Source organism: Diaporthe amygdali (genome assembly GCF_026229845.1).
Source record: "Diaporthe amygdali strain CAA958 chromosome Unknown NODE_40_length_369474_cov_65_526704, whole genome shotgun sequence".
Taxonomy (NCBI): Eukaryota; Fungi; Ascomycota; class Sordariomycetes; order Diaporthales; family Diaporthaceae; genus Diaporthe; species Diaporthe amygdali.
The window spans coordinates 256,545-272,995 of NW_026517060.1; the positions used below are offsets into that span (position 1 = coordinate 256,545).

The following is a 16,451-nucleotide window of genomic DNA, read 5'->3' on the forward strand; positions in this document are numbered from 1 at the left end:
ACGCAACACAATTCGATCTTTTTATGACTGGCATTGCATGACGAGCGGGCATTGTTTCCGCCCCGACTCTGGTGGGTTTCATCTCCCCTTCAGCTTTCAATACAGCAGGCAGGCAAGGAAAAGTCACCCGCATCAACCTGAGATGCAACACAAGCCCAGCCCCATGCGTTTCTCGCACCAGCAAATCGTGGTCGTGGGATCCGCCGGGGCACTTAGCTTCTTTGGGCGACCGACGACTTGCTGCTCGTTTCCGGCCCACCCCAATTATTGCCCATACTTTGGTACTGAGGCACGGAGGCACGGCGGTGACAAGCAGGCAGGCACTTTATTACACAGTACGGTACAGCGGATCGAGTCGCAGGATGATCAGACGGAGTTTTGACTCTCAACGGTCGCCGAGTGCGCGCCATGCCTGTCTGTTGTTGTTTATTCGGAATAGCAGTTATTTTAAAATCTCCGAGCTGGTCTGGAATTCATCCCAAGAAGGCCTTGTGATGCCCCACAGACGGCCAAGCAACTGCTATGGGGGCCTCTGGTGGTCGTTCCCGCCTGGGCATCCTCTCAGGCCTCTCTTTGTCTGTGATCACCAGGTGACGTGGTCTGCTCCTGTTTACTTGGGGAGGGGACAATCTTTACCCGTCGGTTCGGGGAGCACGAGTCGTGATGTTGCGTCTGTCGTCGGCGATGGCTTCGGAGGGTGCCGTCATCGAGATGCCGCTCGCAATGACCGTCCGTCACTGAACAATACACCATAACATAGACCCGACCGAGCCTTACCCTTTCGTTTATTCACTCAATCGTTCATCCATCGTTTCGAACAATGGCACGGTAACAGTAGGCACGCACTGACACTGACAGCTGGCACCCGGCAGCCGCACAGGTGATTCGATGGAGCGGGGAGACCGCCAACACCTGCAGAGGCGCCTGCATGAGTAGGGAGACTAGGACCAGAATGGAGCCCAGCCCGGCCGCTTGTTACTGGACGGGCGAGCTGCGCGAGCCACACAGGCCACACCAGAAGTGTAGGCTAGTGCTGGGTGGAAGGTTTTGGAAGAATCAATGGAAGCATGCCATCCCAGGATGCTGGTTGATCAGGAGTCGCACTAATGCGGCCTTGTTGGGGGAAAGCCCTCTTTTGGAGGGTGGGTGAGGAGAGGGGGGGGGGGTAAGCCAGTCTGCTTCTGCTGCTGCCAGAGCTCAAATCGCCTTTGCCGCCAGTGCTTGTTGCCGAAGCCATTCTTCACAAGCCAGTCGGTCACAGGATGGGTGTCTCTAGTCTGCTCTCCTTGTTGCCGTCATTGCTGTGGCTGTGGTCTCTTGATGCGAACCCCGAGATTCAGGTTGAGACTGAAAAATTACCAGAAATGCAAGCCTCTAGCCTTCCTCGGCCGAGGCACGGAAGCTGTCTGAACCGCGAGCCCCGATCAGATCAGACGAGGGCAGATTTGCTGAGCTGTTTGGTTTGGTGAATAATCAATACGTAAGGGCGTATTATAGGCGGCCGGACAGGCTCATTCCCGGGACTCTGGGGCAAAACTTCGGCTGCTGGCATTGAAGAACAAAGGATACCGCAGTCCTGGGATCCAGGCACAGGGCCCATCTCAGTCTCAAGTCTCGTGTCTATGTCGTCAGCCGGCTTTCGCATCAATTGAACTGATTTTTTTCAATTTTTTTTATAGTCTTTGTCCAGCCCTACCAGGGGGGGCCAAAGATTGACAGCGGCAGGGCAGTGGTCGTCATCGCCACGGCACATAAACCCCGTATACCTAGTGCATGCAGCTTATTATGTACGGATTGGGTCAGGTTCAGCTTCGAAGCTGCTAGGCACTCGTAACAGTACGTAGGATCTGACTATTAGACCAACCTCGGTATGGCCAATCGATGGATTCATCGTACAAGGCCACAAGGCACATGCACAGGCTCGAGCACAGACACAGGTACAAGTCCACAAGTATGGATACAGCAAGTACGGGCACGATCAGGTGCTCTCGTGCTCCGGAGCAAGTGGGAACAGGAACAGGAGCAGGGCAAACAGCGGTTCGTCGTGTTCCTTGCAGGGATCCGATTCCGCATCCCACTGCAGAGACAAGGTGACGACGCCGCTGATGAGGAGGGTTTTCATTGACACAGTCACGAGATGATGATGCTACTGATGATTAACAAGAGATCAGTCAGTAGGTTCTGTGCTCCATTTTTCTTCGGACAGCCTTGGGGCATCAACTCAGCAGCTATTCTTACTGTGTGCTGTGCAGCAAGAGTCGTGGGACTGAGACACGACCTGCACTGCAGCGGTCAGGCCAATAACAGGCGCAGGCTCAGGCTCAGCCCACCTGGGGCATGTCTTTCTTAACACGTCGGCTGTACTACTATACGCCGAACTGCAGTATTACGCGTACAAGAGACGGGCTCCTGTTAGTGCAGTCGGGATCCGAGAGGGCGGAATAGACGCCTCGGTAAAAAGTCTAAAAGTACAGCACGAACCCCAGAATACAACGTTACGGCAGGGCAGCCCACCGCAGCCCACCGCCACGAGTGGCAGATGCAAGATGAGAGACAGGCACGAGAGATTGCGATCGAATGCAGCACTCGAAGATGATTGCCTGTCTCGGAGACCTGAAGCAGTCTATCAATAGGCAGACACTCCAGACACACTCCTCAGCACGCTCCATACGTTCAGCAATATCCAAAACCGAACAGAGGCAGCTGAAGCTCGTCCCAGTTTATTTTTCCTCGATTGGGCTCGAGTGCCGACGGGACTCGGTCAGGGCCTGACTGGGTCTGCGGGCGTGAGGGCGCCTGGGCCAAGTGTGATTGAAGATGGCGACCGAGTGAGTGATTGAGCATCGTGAAATGACGGTGAGGTAAAGATGTGATGAGCGTGACTGACTTGTGACTTGGCTCGCCTTGCCTTGCCTCGACTTGACCTGACCTGACCTGGGCTGATCACTTCAGCCAGCAGAGCAAAGCCACCCAAGCCGTTACTCAAGCCATCAAACCCGTCAGAGTCAACAGTCAGTCCCGGTACATAGACTGAGTAATAGCAAATGGTACCAAGCTAGGTAGGCAGGCAGTCTGGTTAGTTGATTGGCGTCCTCAATTGTTGATGATGATGCTGGTCTGCGCCACAGAACGGACAAGAGACACACAGATGGACGGACATACTGTGTTGATCGAGTTAGTTGATCGATTGCTGGTGCTGGTGCTGGTGCAGCCTTGACCCGAGACGGACCTGGCAGCTGCCCAGTCCGCGCCAGTCCTGCAGTTTCCTGCCCAGTGCCGATTCCCAGTTTCCCACCGCCCCCTGGTCCCTGTCGCCTTTCCCACCCCTGGCGCCGGCTGCTACAATACATCTGAACACGCCCAATGCCCACGCAGCTCCGACCTGGGGCGTGCTGGGGGAAGGCGCGCATCCCGGTTCCTGCTGGGGTGGTGCTGGGCTCCTGCTGGGCTCGCCTAGGCTCAGCTGGGAATTAGCGTGTTGTCCCCCATCCGTAGCCCCTTCCCATCTTCCGCACTTCCACTTTCTCCTCATTTTCCCGCCCATGCCCACGCCCACTTCAGACAAGACGCCCCTTCCTCGTCCCTCACTGGCCCTAGCCTCTGCCTATTTGCCTATTTGCTCCTCTCCTCCCTCTCAATTTTGGGGCCTGCTGGTCTCTTTTACTCCCTCCCCCACCCCACTCCTACTCAAACCCCCCAGTCTCGCCTCGACTCGCCTCACCTCGCCTGACTGAACAAACTTGCGTCTACTCTTCCATTTCCATTTCTACTTGTCATCGTGAAAACCTCATCTTGAGTCCTGGGACATTTGCTGCTGGATTTTCTCTTTTCGCTGTCTCATAGCCAGACTATACACTCCCCCGTGACATCCACAAATCTGTCGCCTGCAGCCTGCGCACGCGACCGCCAAACCGACCGACCAGCCGTTGGACCCGTTGGAACCGCTCCCCCGGATTGTCTCCCCCGCGATTTCGATTTGGGTTCCCAAAACCACTCACACAAACTTCGACGGCCCGATTACAATCCCCCCTTCCTGCATGAACCCCAGCTGTGCGCAACCACATCGCTACGCAAACTCCATGCCACTTTCGGATTGATTCGGATTGAGGAATAGCCAGCGTCGACCGTTTTCGATACGTCGAATGCCCCCAGGTTTCGGGGCCGAGGAGATTCTCATCAACGGCCACCTGCCACGAGGTCTCCCGACTCCTCCCCAGGAGCCACAGTAATCTGGGCTCACTGACCAGCAAACAAATCATCTCAACCCGCACCACACACGACTCAGCGAACCAGCCGAATTAGAGTCGAAATTCCACGGCCAAAATGACCTCAGGCACAATGACGACCGCCGTCAAACGAGCCTGTGACGCCTGTCACCGTCGCAAGGTCAAGTGCGACGGTGTCAACCCCTGCCGTAACTGCCACACGGCTCAGCTCGGCTGTACTTACCACGCGATCCCACAGAAGAAGGGTCCCAAGGGCTCAAGAGCCAAAGTAATCAGCGAACTGCGTGAGACGCAGCGACAAACCAGCCTCTCTGCACAGGTGCAGAACCGGATGAATGGCATCAACGCACCTGCCGCGGTCCCGACCTTGGCTCCAACTCCGGGGCTCTTGACCGGCGACATTGTGAAGGAGTGCATCGAATTCTTCTTTGCAAACATGTATCCAAGCATGCCTATTCTCAGCCGCCAGCGACTCGAGCAACAGGCCGTGTACATGGACCAGAACCTCGACGCTTACTGCTTGTTGGCTGCTCTGTCGGCCTTTATGATGATCCAACCCGGTATGACCATTCCGGGCGACCCATATGGACTCGACAGCATGCCAGGTGCAAACATCGTGTCCAGCACCGTCCTGCTGGAGGAGACGATCCGTGTGCGAAAAGGATTCGACTACACGGATAACCCCACAATGAACACCCTGTGCACGAGCTACTTCCTTTTTGCATGCTATTACGGGTTGGAGATGCACGAGAAGGCCTGGTTCCACCTGAGAGAAGCTTCAACGATGATCCAGATCATCGGAATGAACAAGGAGGAGGCTTACGTTCAGTTTGACGATGTTGAGTCTGCCAGAAGGAGACGTCTGTACTGGCTTTTCTTCGTCACGGAGAGGTATGTAACTCGATATCTCACTTCACACTGTTCTCTCATGCTAACTCGATGGACCCCACAGAGCCTACGCGTTACACCGAAACAGACCAGTGACCCTGCAGGCTTCCATTAACCCACCGGCGCTTGCCGATGACCCGACCGATCACATGGCTCATCAGCTCAACAGCTTCATCCACCTCTCCAATCTGTTTCGTCCCTTTGATGATGCGTTCCTCGGCATGTGGAGCAAGAACCGCAGCAACTGGCCTGCTGCTTACCTGAACAACCTGCACAAGCAGCTCGCAGAAATCATCCCCGCATTCCACAGCTACGGGGATTCGCAGCTGCACGATCTCAGGAATAACCAGCAATGGCTGAAGACAATGATGTGGCAGTTAAACAGCAACAACAGCCACAGCGAAGACCACATGATGTTCCAGCAATACTCAGCAAACATGGCAGCCAATCTGCTGGCCGGCATCTCATCCATGCCTCAGCAAAACTCGGAGAGCCTGAACGTCTCATTCGTATGCTCACCGACTATCCTTACGTCTATCTACTTGCTAACTTATTTTATAGCTGACAAAACTTTTTGACGTCGCTTGCTCTCTAACGGACGTCCTCGCCTTGTACCCCGCCTCCAGAGACCCTTTCTCACCCGGCCCACGTGAACAGCTCAACCCCCTGTTGAATGTTCTTACAGTTCTCAGAAATGGAGATTACCGCTTTGTGCCTCTCCTCATCAGCAAGATCAACGAGACATTACCGAAACTCGCCAACCCTATGCTGCAGAACGTGCCGGACAATGTCGCTACCAAGGCTTGCAACATGGACATCTTCGATGGCTTTGGTAATGCTGGAATGGCCCAGCCACCCGTGTTGATGGACGAGTACGAGAAGAAGTACACACCGCGCATGGACGAGCCGCCAGTTGATTCTGGAAGTTCGCAAGGGGGTTCCCAATCATCCAACCACGAAATGAACTCTCCGTTTATGAGCTCGCCGTCAGCCACGTCACCCGGCGGGGAGTACTCGCACGGCCTGCCAGAAAACTCCTATAATTCCATGTCAGGGATTATGATGAACCCGATGGGTGCATCATCCTCACTCAGTGGACAAGCCCCTGCTCATAACCCACCACAAACTCCCCACACCCAGCATCAGCCACAGCAATCAATTTCGTCGATGCAAAACATCAACACGCACATGCAACACGACATGCAACATGGCCTGGGCACTCCAATCGACCACGCGCCGAACATGAATGTGGATCATCAGAACCACAATTTCGGACAACAATTCAGCAACGGCATTGCATACATGAACGCAATGTCTCAGGGCATGAACACGAATAACCTTGTGAATCGCCAAGGGCCTTCCCGCACGACCAGTTTCGCCATGGGCCCTAACCCACACACAATACGCACGGTAGCGGATTTCCAAGCCCTACAAAGGGCGAATTCGGACATCAGCACCATGAGTTCCTTAGGTCTAAGTAATGGCCTGGGGACGGAGATGGATTTCATGAGGTAGTCTCATTTTGAGCATTTGGGACGGTCATTTTACAAGTCGCCGCGGAGCCGCGGCGGCTTATGTTTTTGCATCTAGCGATTATTTATTTTGATTTGTTCGCTTCTTCAACTTACTTTTACCCGATACAAGGGCTCATTTTGAATTCGGCAGGCAGGCATGAGGCATGACATTTATCAAGACCGAAAAGAGACGGAAAAATCGGATATACCTGCCGGCACCTTTTGATCGTGCCGTGGAACGGGGCGGAGCGTTTGTATCATCTTTGCGGGACCGAATTGCAACATTGGGTGGACAGACTTGAATATGGTACCACGGTGTTTTGGGAGCGTCACGCATCCTTTCCCTCAACGACAGCTGCTCTGGACAGCAGTCTTGTGTATACTGTACGGGTCCGGCTGTCTTTTTTCCCCATGAACCCGCATCTACATCACAACTGCCATGTGTGGATGAGGTGCTCGCACATACTGTCATGGACGATATGTGCCTGGGGTCGAATGTGGTTGAATATCTGCAAATCTATACTTAGCTCAGAAATGAAGAACAAAAAGAATGTTTGCTACAATGCTGGCGCAATTATTGGATTGAAGTGATTTGTGACATGACTGTAGCACCTAGTTTTATACTCCACAACGCCGTGTTCACGTAAGTCGGAACCAGGAGATAATCCTTTATTTATAAATTGTATATTTCTATTTTGAATTATATTTGACATATGCCCAGAGTATGGATCTGCATGAGCAGAACGGTGGGACTTTCCAGTTCCTTGAGAAGAGGACGACGCAGAGTGCTTCAAGCTTTACTGCGTTCATCGTCATCCACGATGCACTCGTGAAACCTTGGTTGGTCCAAAATGACCACAGCAGAATGGTTCATGTCGACAGCGAGGGGAAACAATCGAAATAGTTTTTATCTCAGTGATGAGATCTGCCCTAAATGAATTTCACAGGCACACTGCTGGAGTCCTGCGATGGATAACAAGAATGGCTTTGACTGATGATTATTGAAGGAATACATTTTGCAGTCAGCTTACGTCACGTGGGATGAAGGGCACGATGTAGACAGCCTACTTCGCTAGTCTTACAAGTCACACCTGTCGTCGAATCTATTGCAGAGTCACCAAAACAAGTTATCCAAGCATCTGCCTGAAGGTGAACAAAATGAAGACGATTGGCATTTTGGGCGGCATGTCCGCGGAATCGACTCAAGTCTACTATCGACAACTTTGCAGTTTGATCAGGGACAGACTTGGGGGCCTCCATTCCCCCGAACTTCTCATCCGGTCGCTGAACTTTTCGCGTATACAAGCCTTGCAGACACGTGGGGAATGGGACGAAGCTGGGAGCATTCTCAACATCGAAGCGAAGGCACTTGAAAAGGGTGGGGCCGACCTCATCATTCTGGCGACAAACACGATGCACAAAGTTGCCGATCAGATGATGAAGGGCGTCTCGGTGCCCATGATACATATCGCGGATGCTACCGCCGCCCGCATTCGAGCCCGTGGCCTCAATTCACCGGGGCTGATGGCCACGGCTTTCACGATGGAGCAAACGTTTTACGTCGACCGGCTTGTCGCAGCTGGTCTATCTCCAATCATCCCGGACAGCTCCGACCGAGCCGAAACGCACCGCATCATTTACGAAGAATTGTGCCGTGGACTTGTTACGAAAGAAAGCGAGGATGCTTATGTCTGCATTGCCAGTCGACTTATCTCAAGGGGGGCTGACTGCATCATTCTTGGGTGCACCGAGGTTGGCATGCTTCTCAATCAAGATAACTTGCCAGTGCCAGTTTTCGACACTACAATGATTCATTGCGATGCAGCTGTAAATATTGCACTTGGAGATGTCACTAGTTCTTACCAATTAGAATCGACTCAAGTCAAGAAGAAATCAGGGTAAACGGACAAAAATGGACAGCAGTGTAGTGGCCTACAAGTGAAGATGCTCTTCGTCCCCGACCCTTGTTGGTCAAAAATTCAACGACAGCCTTCTGAACTCAAAATATAGCTTTCCAAATTGTATTAGCAAATATTCTTGGCTTCGCGGTCCTCCAGGCAAAGATCGAGCGAGACCTTTCTATGGCCCTCGTCGCTATGAGCTCAAGTGCTAACTTTTTCAAGGGAAATTATGTTATTTCGAAGTCTCATAGCGCCATTATGTAACCGCCTAAAATCCGTTTCGTCCCTTTAAGCTGCTGCTCCTTATCTCAACGTCTACTGCTCTGAGGAGTTCAAATACCGGCCGCACTAATAGGAGGGCCGGAGAGGCTTGCCCAGGCCCAGGAAGGCAGAAAGGTAGATCCTCATTCTAATAGTTTTCTACTTTGGTCAAGTGGACAAGAGCATGTTCTGCTTTCAAGTGTGCTGTGCAGTTTTACCTTTCAGCGGCATTACAGTCTTGCCTTCCATATCGTTACAATCGTGTGCCGTGTCTGCCCCGGAGACCGAGCTATCAATATGGGAGGACTGTCATCGTCAGTTGATCTGAGTATTTGGACAAGATTACCCATGCGTACCTTCGTTTGATCCAAGTCGAACTCCGAGTCAGTAGTTATCATCTAGGCCTCTTGAGCCACTTTAGCAAGTTCACATGGCCTGTCCCTTTCGGTTGGAACTCCTTCGTATTACTTTGCGCATCTATCGCCGTCTGGCAGTGGTCTTTGACTGACCTGAAAGTTTGCAAGCTTAGCACCTCCATCAGGAACGCACTCTGCAAGTCAAGCAGATATCCAAGATAACTACCGCCGTTCCCCCCGTAGTCTTCAAGAAATAAAAAGAAAAATAAGAGCGCCATCCGACTTCATGCGACCTTACGCGCATACGCGCAGTATGAACCGGGGTCCCCCTCTCTTGCTCTTTTACAAGTGGAGAGGATTCTCTCACGCTAGGTGGTGCGCATTCTTAGGAAACCATCCATCTGCTGAAGCTACTGTGGATGTCTCAGCATCCTTCTGCTCATCACTCTGGCATGCTCAGAGGTATATATGAGAAGACCGAGTCTGCCAGCCGAGAAACGGCCAGCAAAGCAAATAGCCATTGGTATAGAAACGAATATGGGGTTTCCCTTGTGGTGCCCCGCTTTCAAGGTTTTCTGCATGCGAAGGTCATGTTCTCTTCTTAAAATGCAACTTAGACGTGAGCCAGCACAAAAAATAGCCGAGCGTCTGCATGAAGTCCCCACTGAGTCCCCGTGGCGTGACCCGGAGAATGGGGTAGTAAGAGGGGGGAAAGGTCCGGCCCGATTGAGATAGCTCCACCACCTCCGCGGTCACGCGCAGAGACTGGAGAAGTAAAGAGCGATGATCAATATTACAGCCCGACTGAAAGGTGCAACCCTCCCTTCCCGGCAATCAAGTGCTGAGAAAATGTGGAAATCAATACAAATCGTAATATTTTGTAGTCATGCCAGAGAGGGTATTGATCTCTGGCACAACTCCACCGTGTGGTCCGCGTTGATATCCGACGCACGGCCGGTATGTAGCATATATAAATGTAACGGGACTCAGAATGGACGTCCAAGGGATGCTGACCGGGTTGGCAATCGTATCCCAAGATTCAGAGACGCGATCGACATGGCGCGCCTTTTCGATCTGCTTGTCTGCGCTGTCGCGTTGGTGACTTTCTCACTCGCCTCGGCCGTTCCCAAAGAACTCCCTTGGTCGAATGTGGCTATCTCTGCGTCGCCCAATGGTCGTTATTTATACAGGACCAAGACCAACGAGCCCTTCTTTTGGATCGCTGACACCAATTGGGAGCTCTTCCACAAGCTCAACCGCACCGATGTCGACCTCTACCTTGCGGACCGTGCTGCCAAGGGCTTCAACGTGATCCAGGCCGTGTTGCTGTCCAAGTACAATGTCACCAGCATCCCCAACTTCTATGGAGACCTGGCCATCGACAATGAGGACGTGACACAGCCCAACGAGGGCTACTTCTCCTTCGTAGACTGGGTTGTAACTAGGGCTGCTGAGTACGGCGTTCTCATCTGCTTCGTGCCGACCTGGGGCCGCTATGTCAACACGGGCTGGTACGGAACCACTACCTACACGCTGTTTAACGAGGACAATGCCGAGGTCTTCGGGCGTTTCCTCGGAAAGCGCTACGCTGGCATCCCCAAGATGATGGGCGGAGACACCAACGCCTTTTGGGCAGACAACGTCCCCCAGGCTCGCGCAGCCTGGCGGGAGAACCCCGACTCGGATCCGTTGTCCTACCTCGACCCTATTCAGGACACGAGGCCTATCTGGGCTGCTATGATGAAGGGCTTCCGAGAGGAGGAGGCGCTGCAGGGTTACAACGCCTTTGTGACCTTCCAACCAACGAGTCCTTGGATCGTGGATCCGCCCACACCTTTCCCCTATGGCCATAATGTACGCTCATTCCTCCTGGCACTGTACTTTTTCTTCACGCAACCCTGCTGATCTGTATCGCAGTACATCAATGGTAGCTTCGGGAACCTCTCCATGGATGGCGTCCAGTCCGGTCACGAGCGGCCTGACCCCAACGGCATCGACGCCAACTATACCGTGCTGCGCCCTTGGGACTCCCGCAAAAACTATGAGAATATTATACAGATGCGGCAAGAATTCCCCGGCCCAGTCATGGACCTTGAGAACCATTACGAAGGCGCCCATAACTCGTTCAACGGGAGCAAGCCGCTCTGAAACGCGTCAGACGTGCGTCACGGGTTCTACCCGGCCGTCCTCTCGGGCGCCTGCGGCATCACCTTTGGCTCCCTTCCCGTCCAACAATCATATGAGAAAATGTCCCTCATCGCCGGCCCCGAGCACTACATGGAGCCGCAGTTGGGCCTCTCAGTCAACGCCAGTTGGCACGAGGCCATCCACTGGCCGGGCGCCAAGCAGACGGGTTACGTCGTCAAAATATTTGATAGCCTGTCCGCCGAGCAGTTCAACGCTCTCGAGCCCGCGCGAGACATCATCTCCTCCCCCGCCAATGCGACCGAGGACGTCCTCTCGTTCGAGGCCGACCGCTCTGTGGCCGGTATGATTACCGACGGGCACTACTGGGTTTACAGCGGTTGGGGGGACGCCTTCAGCGTCGACCTTGACAATGTCGTCGAGTTGTGGGGGGTGGCTGGTGTCAACGCGACGGCGCAGTGGTTCGACCCACGTACGGCCGAGCTGCAGGTCATCGGCTCTTTCGTGGTTGAAGGCAACAGGACTTTTACGCCGCCGAGCCATGGAGGTGTGGACTTTGACTGGGTCTTGATTATTAAGTCGGCCAAGAGTGACTGCTGAAGAAGTCGAAATAAAAATGGCTTTCGCCTGCGGGTTGAGTGCCATGTAGTAAGAATAACCAACTAATGAATTATTTAGGAGCTCTAGGTTAGTTTTGACGCTTTGCCCTTTGCCGCTTCTCGCACTGCTCTTCGTCCTATTCCCTTGAGCCCATCTATCGTGTCACTTGTCAATATGAAACAGATCACGCTATTACTCTCCCATCTGGTACAAGAGGACCGAGTAAACGATGTCATAAGCTTCTGTCTACTCTCTTCGAGCCCCTTTGCGCCCGCAGTACGAAAGACGCTCCCAGGACTCGCAGTTCGTTCAATTTCACGCGATATGCTTAACGAATTGATACAGTCGCATTTAACAATCCTGGCCATCGAATGCCTCTATAAGAGGCCGAGTGTAGATCTGACACCCTAAGTGGCACATCAACTTGCATCACATATGCCAGCCCCCAGTGAAGCTAAGAATCTTGTGCGAAATCGAGGAGAGGTCAAAATTTTGAGACCAGGGTGACTAAGAAGTGGTGCAGACCATACTTTTAGTTACAAGAATGGCTAAGACAGGGACAAGTATAAGAAATGCTATTATTTTGGTGCGCTCTGGTGGTGGACTTAGAACACCTCTAACGATACAGCGAAATCAGATTTGTGATGTTGCATGATTCAGATAGCTTCGTTATATTTGGTATAGAGGTTATATTGAGCCTGTAATTTAGAGAAGTGCGGGTAAGTGTCTAATGCTGTGGCCCTATGACTATGTTGTGTGAACATCGCAAGCGATAGGCGATACGTGTACGCTTAGGTATGTACGTGCCGTACGGGCTGCCAAAAGACGGATGGCCGAACATCATCCTTTCTGCGGTTGACTTGAAAGATAACTGAACGTTTTGGGTGTTTTCAACAGGAGATGTGCTTCACAATAGGCAGATAGAAGTTGACTTTGGCATTCGTGAGAACATATTGTCATTCGTAGTGCAGAGGTCGCTTTACTTTGTTCTAGGAATACCGCTCGATCAGCATGAAGTAGTGTGCAAGAGAACTGGTCGGATGATACCGGCATAGAGAAGAACGTCTCGCGGGTTGCTTACGGATATAACGAGATAGCGTCAGCCACCTTTGGACTTGTCTGCTTCCACAACCTATCATCCCTATGGGTGTGTTGCACATGTCCTGCAAGTTTTCAACCGGTGAGCTGAGCTGCGCATGCCTCAACCTTGGCGGTCAGGGCAGCCGAATGCGTCACGGAATGTTGTCCTGGCCCCTCAGGGCGCCTTGACATGCCATTTTATTCTTGCGCCTTGAAAGAAAATATTAGTATGAGGCGAAGTTGTAGTGATCGTATTATTCACGCACCTAAGGCTAAAGCTACGGCTGTTGCTGTTCACAACTCAGTTCGGTTACTCCTAAGCTTGAAGTCAAAATGGAACGTTCTCCAGCCAACAACAAGCTTTCCATCCAAGTCCTACGAGAGCAGATGGAAAACAATATGGTCCGCTCAGATTCAAAGAGATGGTTCCTTCCAGAGACCAGCTTGCGCACAACTTTTACCCCTGCCGCCGTTCAGAAAGCAGTCGAACAGCTATGTTGTCGTCCAGACCAGCGTATTAATCTCGTGGAAGCAATTCTCTGTGCAGGAGTAAAAACTTTCGCGATCCTGGTTTGGATGGAGAAAGAGGACCACATCGTATCGTTTCGGGCTCATCAAGCCTTGGATGATAGACTGCCGTTCAGTGAGGAGCTAGCAAAAACAGCGGCCCCTGACTTTGGAGCCAGGCTTGCGCGAGAAGAGCAATGGAGGCTTCTACCTTTCCGGTTTCCGCCCAAGATGCACGAGCACCACCTCGAAATCGAAGAAAATCGGATTCTCCCCTTGGTTGGCAGACCACATGACCTTGCCGAGGGGAGTTTTGGTCAAATTGTGACGATTAGTGTCTGGCCTACGCAGCAAGACTTTGTACCTGATCATGTGAGTTCTCCGAGATTTGGATTGCGAAAACTCGATGACTCTGTATCACGATTCACTGATTGTCGACCTGCCCTCCCCCAACAGACGAGCCCCGTCCAGCTTATTTTAAAGAGGCTGAAAACAAGAATCAGCAAGAAGGCGTATCAACAAGAACAGATGTGCCTGCGGTTATTGAATCAACTTCGACATCCGAACATTATCCCTTTTCTCGGTTCCTACTCGTATGGTATTGAGCAAAACTTCCTGTTCCCTCGCTTGGAGATGGACCTGAAGAAGTTTCTGTCTTTAGAAGAAAGACCCGTTATGTTCCAACACGACTTCACCTTCTATTCGGCCCTTCGTGGACTTTGTTCCGCGCTGCTTAGCGTGCATAACTTGCACCTGAACCAAGATCAGCACGGCGTGGACTTCGACGGCATCGGATACCACCATGATATTCGTCCGGCCAATATATTGGTAGATCAATATAATTTCATTCTGGCTGACTTTGGGCTCGGCAACTTCAAAGATCCTGGGATTAAATCTCAGACAACCTGGTTCCAGACAGTCGGAGATTATTTAGCTCCCGAGTGTATGGACAACCTGCATTCACAAGAAGTTGGACGATCGATCGATGTGTGGGCTATGGGATGCTTGTTCGCTGATATTGCTACATATATTGAACTGGGAAGCACAGGAGTCAGCGAGTTTAGTGACAAACGCCTGGAGCCCAGCGTGAGCGGATGGGAAACAAGTTTGTACCACAAGGTGGATGGCAGTGTGAAAACACAAGTCGTCCAGTGGTTGCGCACGCTTTCGAACCGAGGGGCCAGCGGTAGCGTCATCTCGCCTCTGGTGGACTTGTGTTTGCAGGCTCTGACGAGAGATCCGCTCCAAAGACCAACGATCTCCAACATAAGCCAGAAGCTCACCTTCATGAGTCTGCAGGCATACTTTGGGGCCACTAAAGATGCAATTTGCAACTTCTGCCGGGATCAATCTTCGCCCGCTCGTGAATTGATTCGAACACGATTCGTGGCTTGGGGCAATGTCTTAAAACTCGATGGATCCTGGCAGCAGGAACTTGAGAGCCTCTCGACATCCCTGGACAGAATGTACGATGAAGGCGTTGAATCTATGAGGAGCATGTTCTCCAAATTGTATCAGGCGGATGAATCCACAGACAACACGATCCTCGAGAGTGAGATCGACGATTGCGTCTCCGCGCTTTGGCGGCTGCTGCCGCCTGACCTCGCAAAGCGTGCCAGGGACTACTGGGAGCATCTTGTACTGGCTACAGACGATACGAAACACCTGGAAGACCTCGAACAGGTGCTCTCGTCAGCGAGATTCTCGGCCTTCTATACTACCAAAGCATTGGCAATGATGAGAACAATCCGGCTCCGCCTGACAACGCTCGACCCGCAGGGTATAGATTCTAATGATCCCCTTCGCTGCCTCGATGACGGTGCTCCAAATGCTCGGCTTTTCAACGCATCTGATGTTACCGAGATAGATAGTACCACAGGATCATGGGGGATCGGGAGGCTCGAATTTGACAAGTCGCCGGTTCTGGTCGAGTGGATGTGGTATGTCATGAAGTGGCACCAGGCTCAGGTCACGCCCGAGCAACGTACCCTCCTAATGAGCCTCAGAGCACAGAGCTTCGGAATGGTGGAGAGGCCGAAGGGCTTACGAACGTTGGATTGTGTGGGGATATTCGAAAAGAGCGACGCAAATTTCGGGTACGGCTTTGTCTATCGGGTACCACCGGGAATGCATTCACAACCCACACCGCTTCACACCCTCCTTGATCAAGATTCTGGCCGCCAAAGTCAACCCAAACCCCAGCCACTGCTTGGCGATAAGTTCAAATTGGCTGCGTCCTTGGCCCGTTTTCTGAAAGAGTTTCACACAATTGGATGGCTTCACGAGAATTTCAACTCCCACAATATCCTATTTTTCACGCATGAGCCTCGAGAATTGCCTCTTCCAAGCGAACTACAGGAGCCCTACTTCATCGGTTTGCACAAAAGCAGGCCCGATGGAAGCTTGTGGCAAACTGATGGACCGGATCTTGACGCCGCCAGTGACTACCAACACCCCGAGTATGCGAGCAGTGGCCGATACAATATCGACTTTGACTACTACAGCCTAGGTATCGTCCTCCTAGAGATAGGTCTTTGGCGCTCCCTTTCCGGAATGATTTCTGGTGCTAAATATCAAAAGATGAACGCAGGTCAACTTCGAGAGGAGCACGTCAGACGCTGCAGGACAAGGTTGGGATCGAAGATGGGAAAGGTGTACACAGATGTGGTGACGCAGTGCCTGAGCGGCAGCTTAAAGGTGCCAGGAGGTGGACAGACAAGACAAGGAAGAAATCTGGCTGCAGATACTGCTATCCTGGGTCGATTTATTGAAAGTGTCGTTGAGCCCTTGGAATGTCTTGCGTTGGCGCCCATTTGATCCCTGAACACCCAGGACGGCCGAGTTGTATGATCCCGGGGGCAAAGTGGATTGAAGGCTGAACAAATTGTGAGGAAATGGTTGTAAAGCGACCACATCAACATAATCTTTTTTCCCCCTTTGGTTTCGATATTGTGATTGTTCAACCTTGTCAAA

At 52.2% G+C, this 16,451-nt stretch overlaps 5 protein-coding genes across 5 annotated transcripts; all 5 read left to right on the forward strand.

The window, feature by feature from the left end:
- Window positions 1-4,323: 4,323 nt before the first annotated feature.
- Window positions 4,324-6,629, forward strand: J7T55_007241 (colonial-26; the record flags this gene model as incomplete). The annotated part of the gene is made up of 3 exons (XM_053133950.1): window positions 4,324-5,117; window positions 5,179-5,623; window positions 5,772-6,629. 3 exons carry the CDS (start codon window positions 4,324-4,326, stop codon window positions 6,627-6,629), a joined length of 2,097 nt encoding a protein of 698 aa, XP_052988285.1.
- A 1,157-nt stretch (window positions 6,630-7,786) lies between these two features.
- Window positions 7,787-8,530, forward strand: J7T55_007242 (uncharacterized protein; the record flags this gene model as incomplete). Its single annotated transcript, XM_053133951.1, has 1 exon — window positions 7,787-8,530. The coding sequence occupies one exon, from the start codon at window positions 7,787-7,789 to the stop codon at window positions 8,528-8,530; it is 744 nt and encodes a 247-aa protein (XP_052988286.1).
- Window positions 8,531-10,202: 1,672 nt separating this feature from the next.
- Window positions 10,203-11,294, forward strand: J7T55_007243 (uncharacterized protein; the record flags this gene model as incomplete). The annotated part of the gene is made up of 2 exons (XM_053133952.1): window positions 10,203-11,000; window positions 11,064-11,294. The coding sequence occupies 2 exons, from the start codon at window positions 10,203-10,205 to the stop codon at window positions 11,292-11,294; spliced, it is 1,029 nt and encodes a 342-aa protein (XP_052988287.1).
- Window positions 11,295-11,393: 99 nt separating this feature from the next.
- J7T55_007244 (uncharacterized protein) lies at window positions 11,394-11,891 on the forward strand (the record flags this gene model as incomplete). Its single annotated transcript, XM_053133953.1, has 1 exon — window positions 11,394-11,891. One exon carries the CDS (start codon window positions 11,394-11,396, stop codon window positions 11,889-11,891), a length of 498 nt encoding a protein of 165 aa, XP_052988288.1.
- Window positions 11,892-13,304: 1,413 nt separating this feature from the next.
- Window positions 13,305-16,295, forward strand: J7T55_007245 (uncharacterized protein; the record flags this gene model as incomplete). Its single annotated transcript, XM_053133955.1, has 1 exon — window positions 13,305-16,295. One exon carries the CDS (start codon window positions 13,305-13,307, stop codon window positions 16,293-16,295), a length of 2,991 nt encoding a protein of 996 aa, XP_052988289.1.
- Window positions 16,296-16,451: the final 156 nt, after the last annotated feature.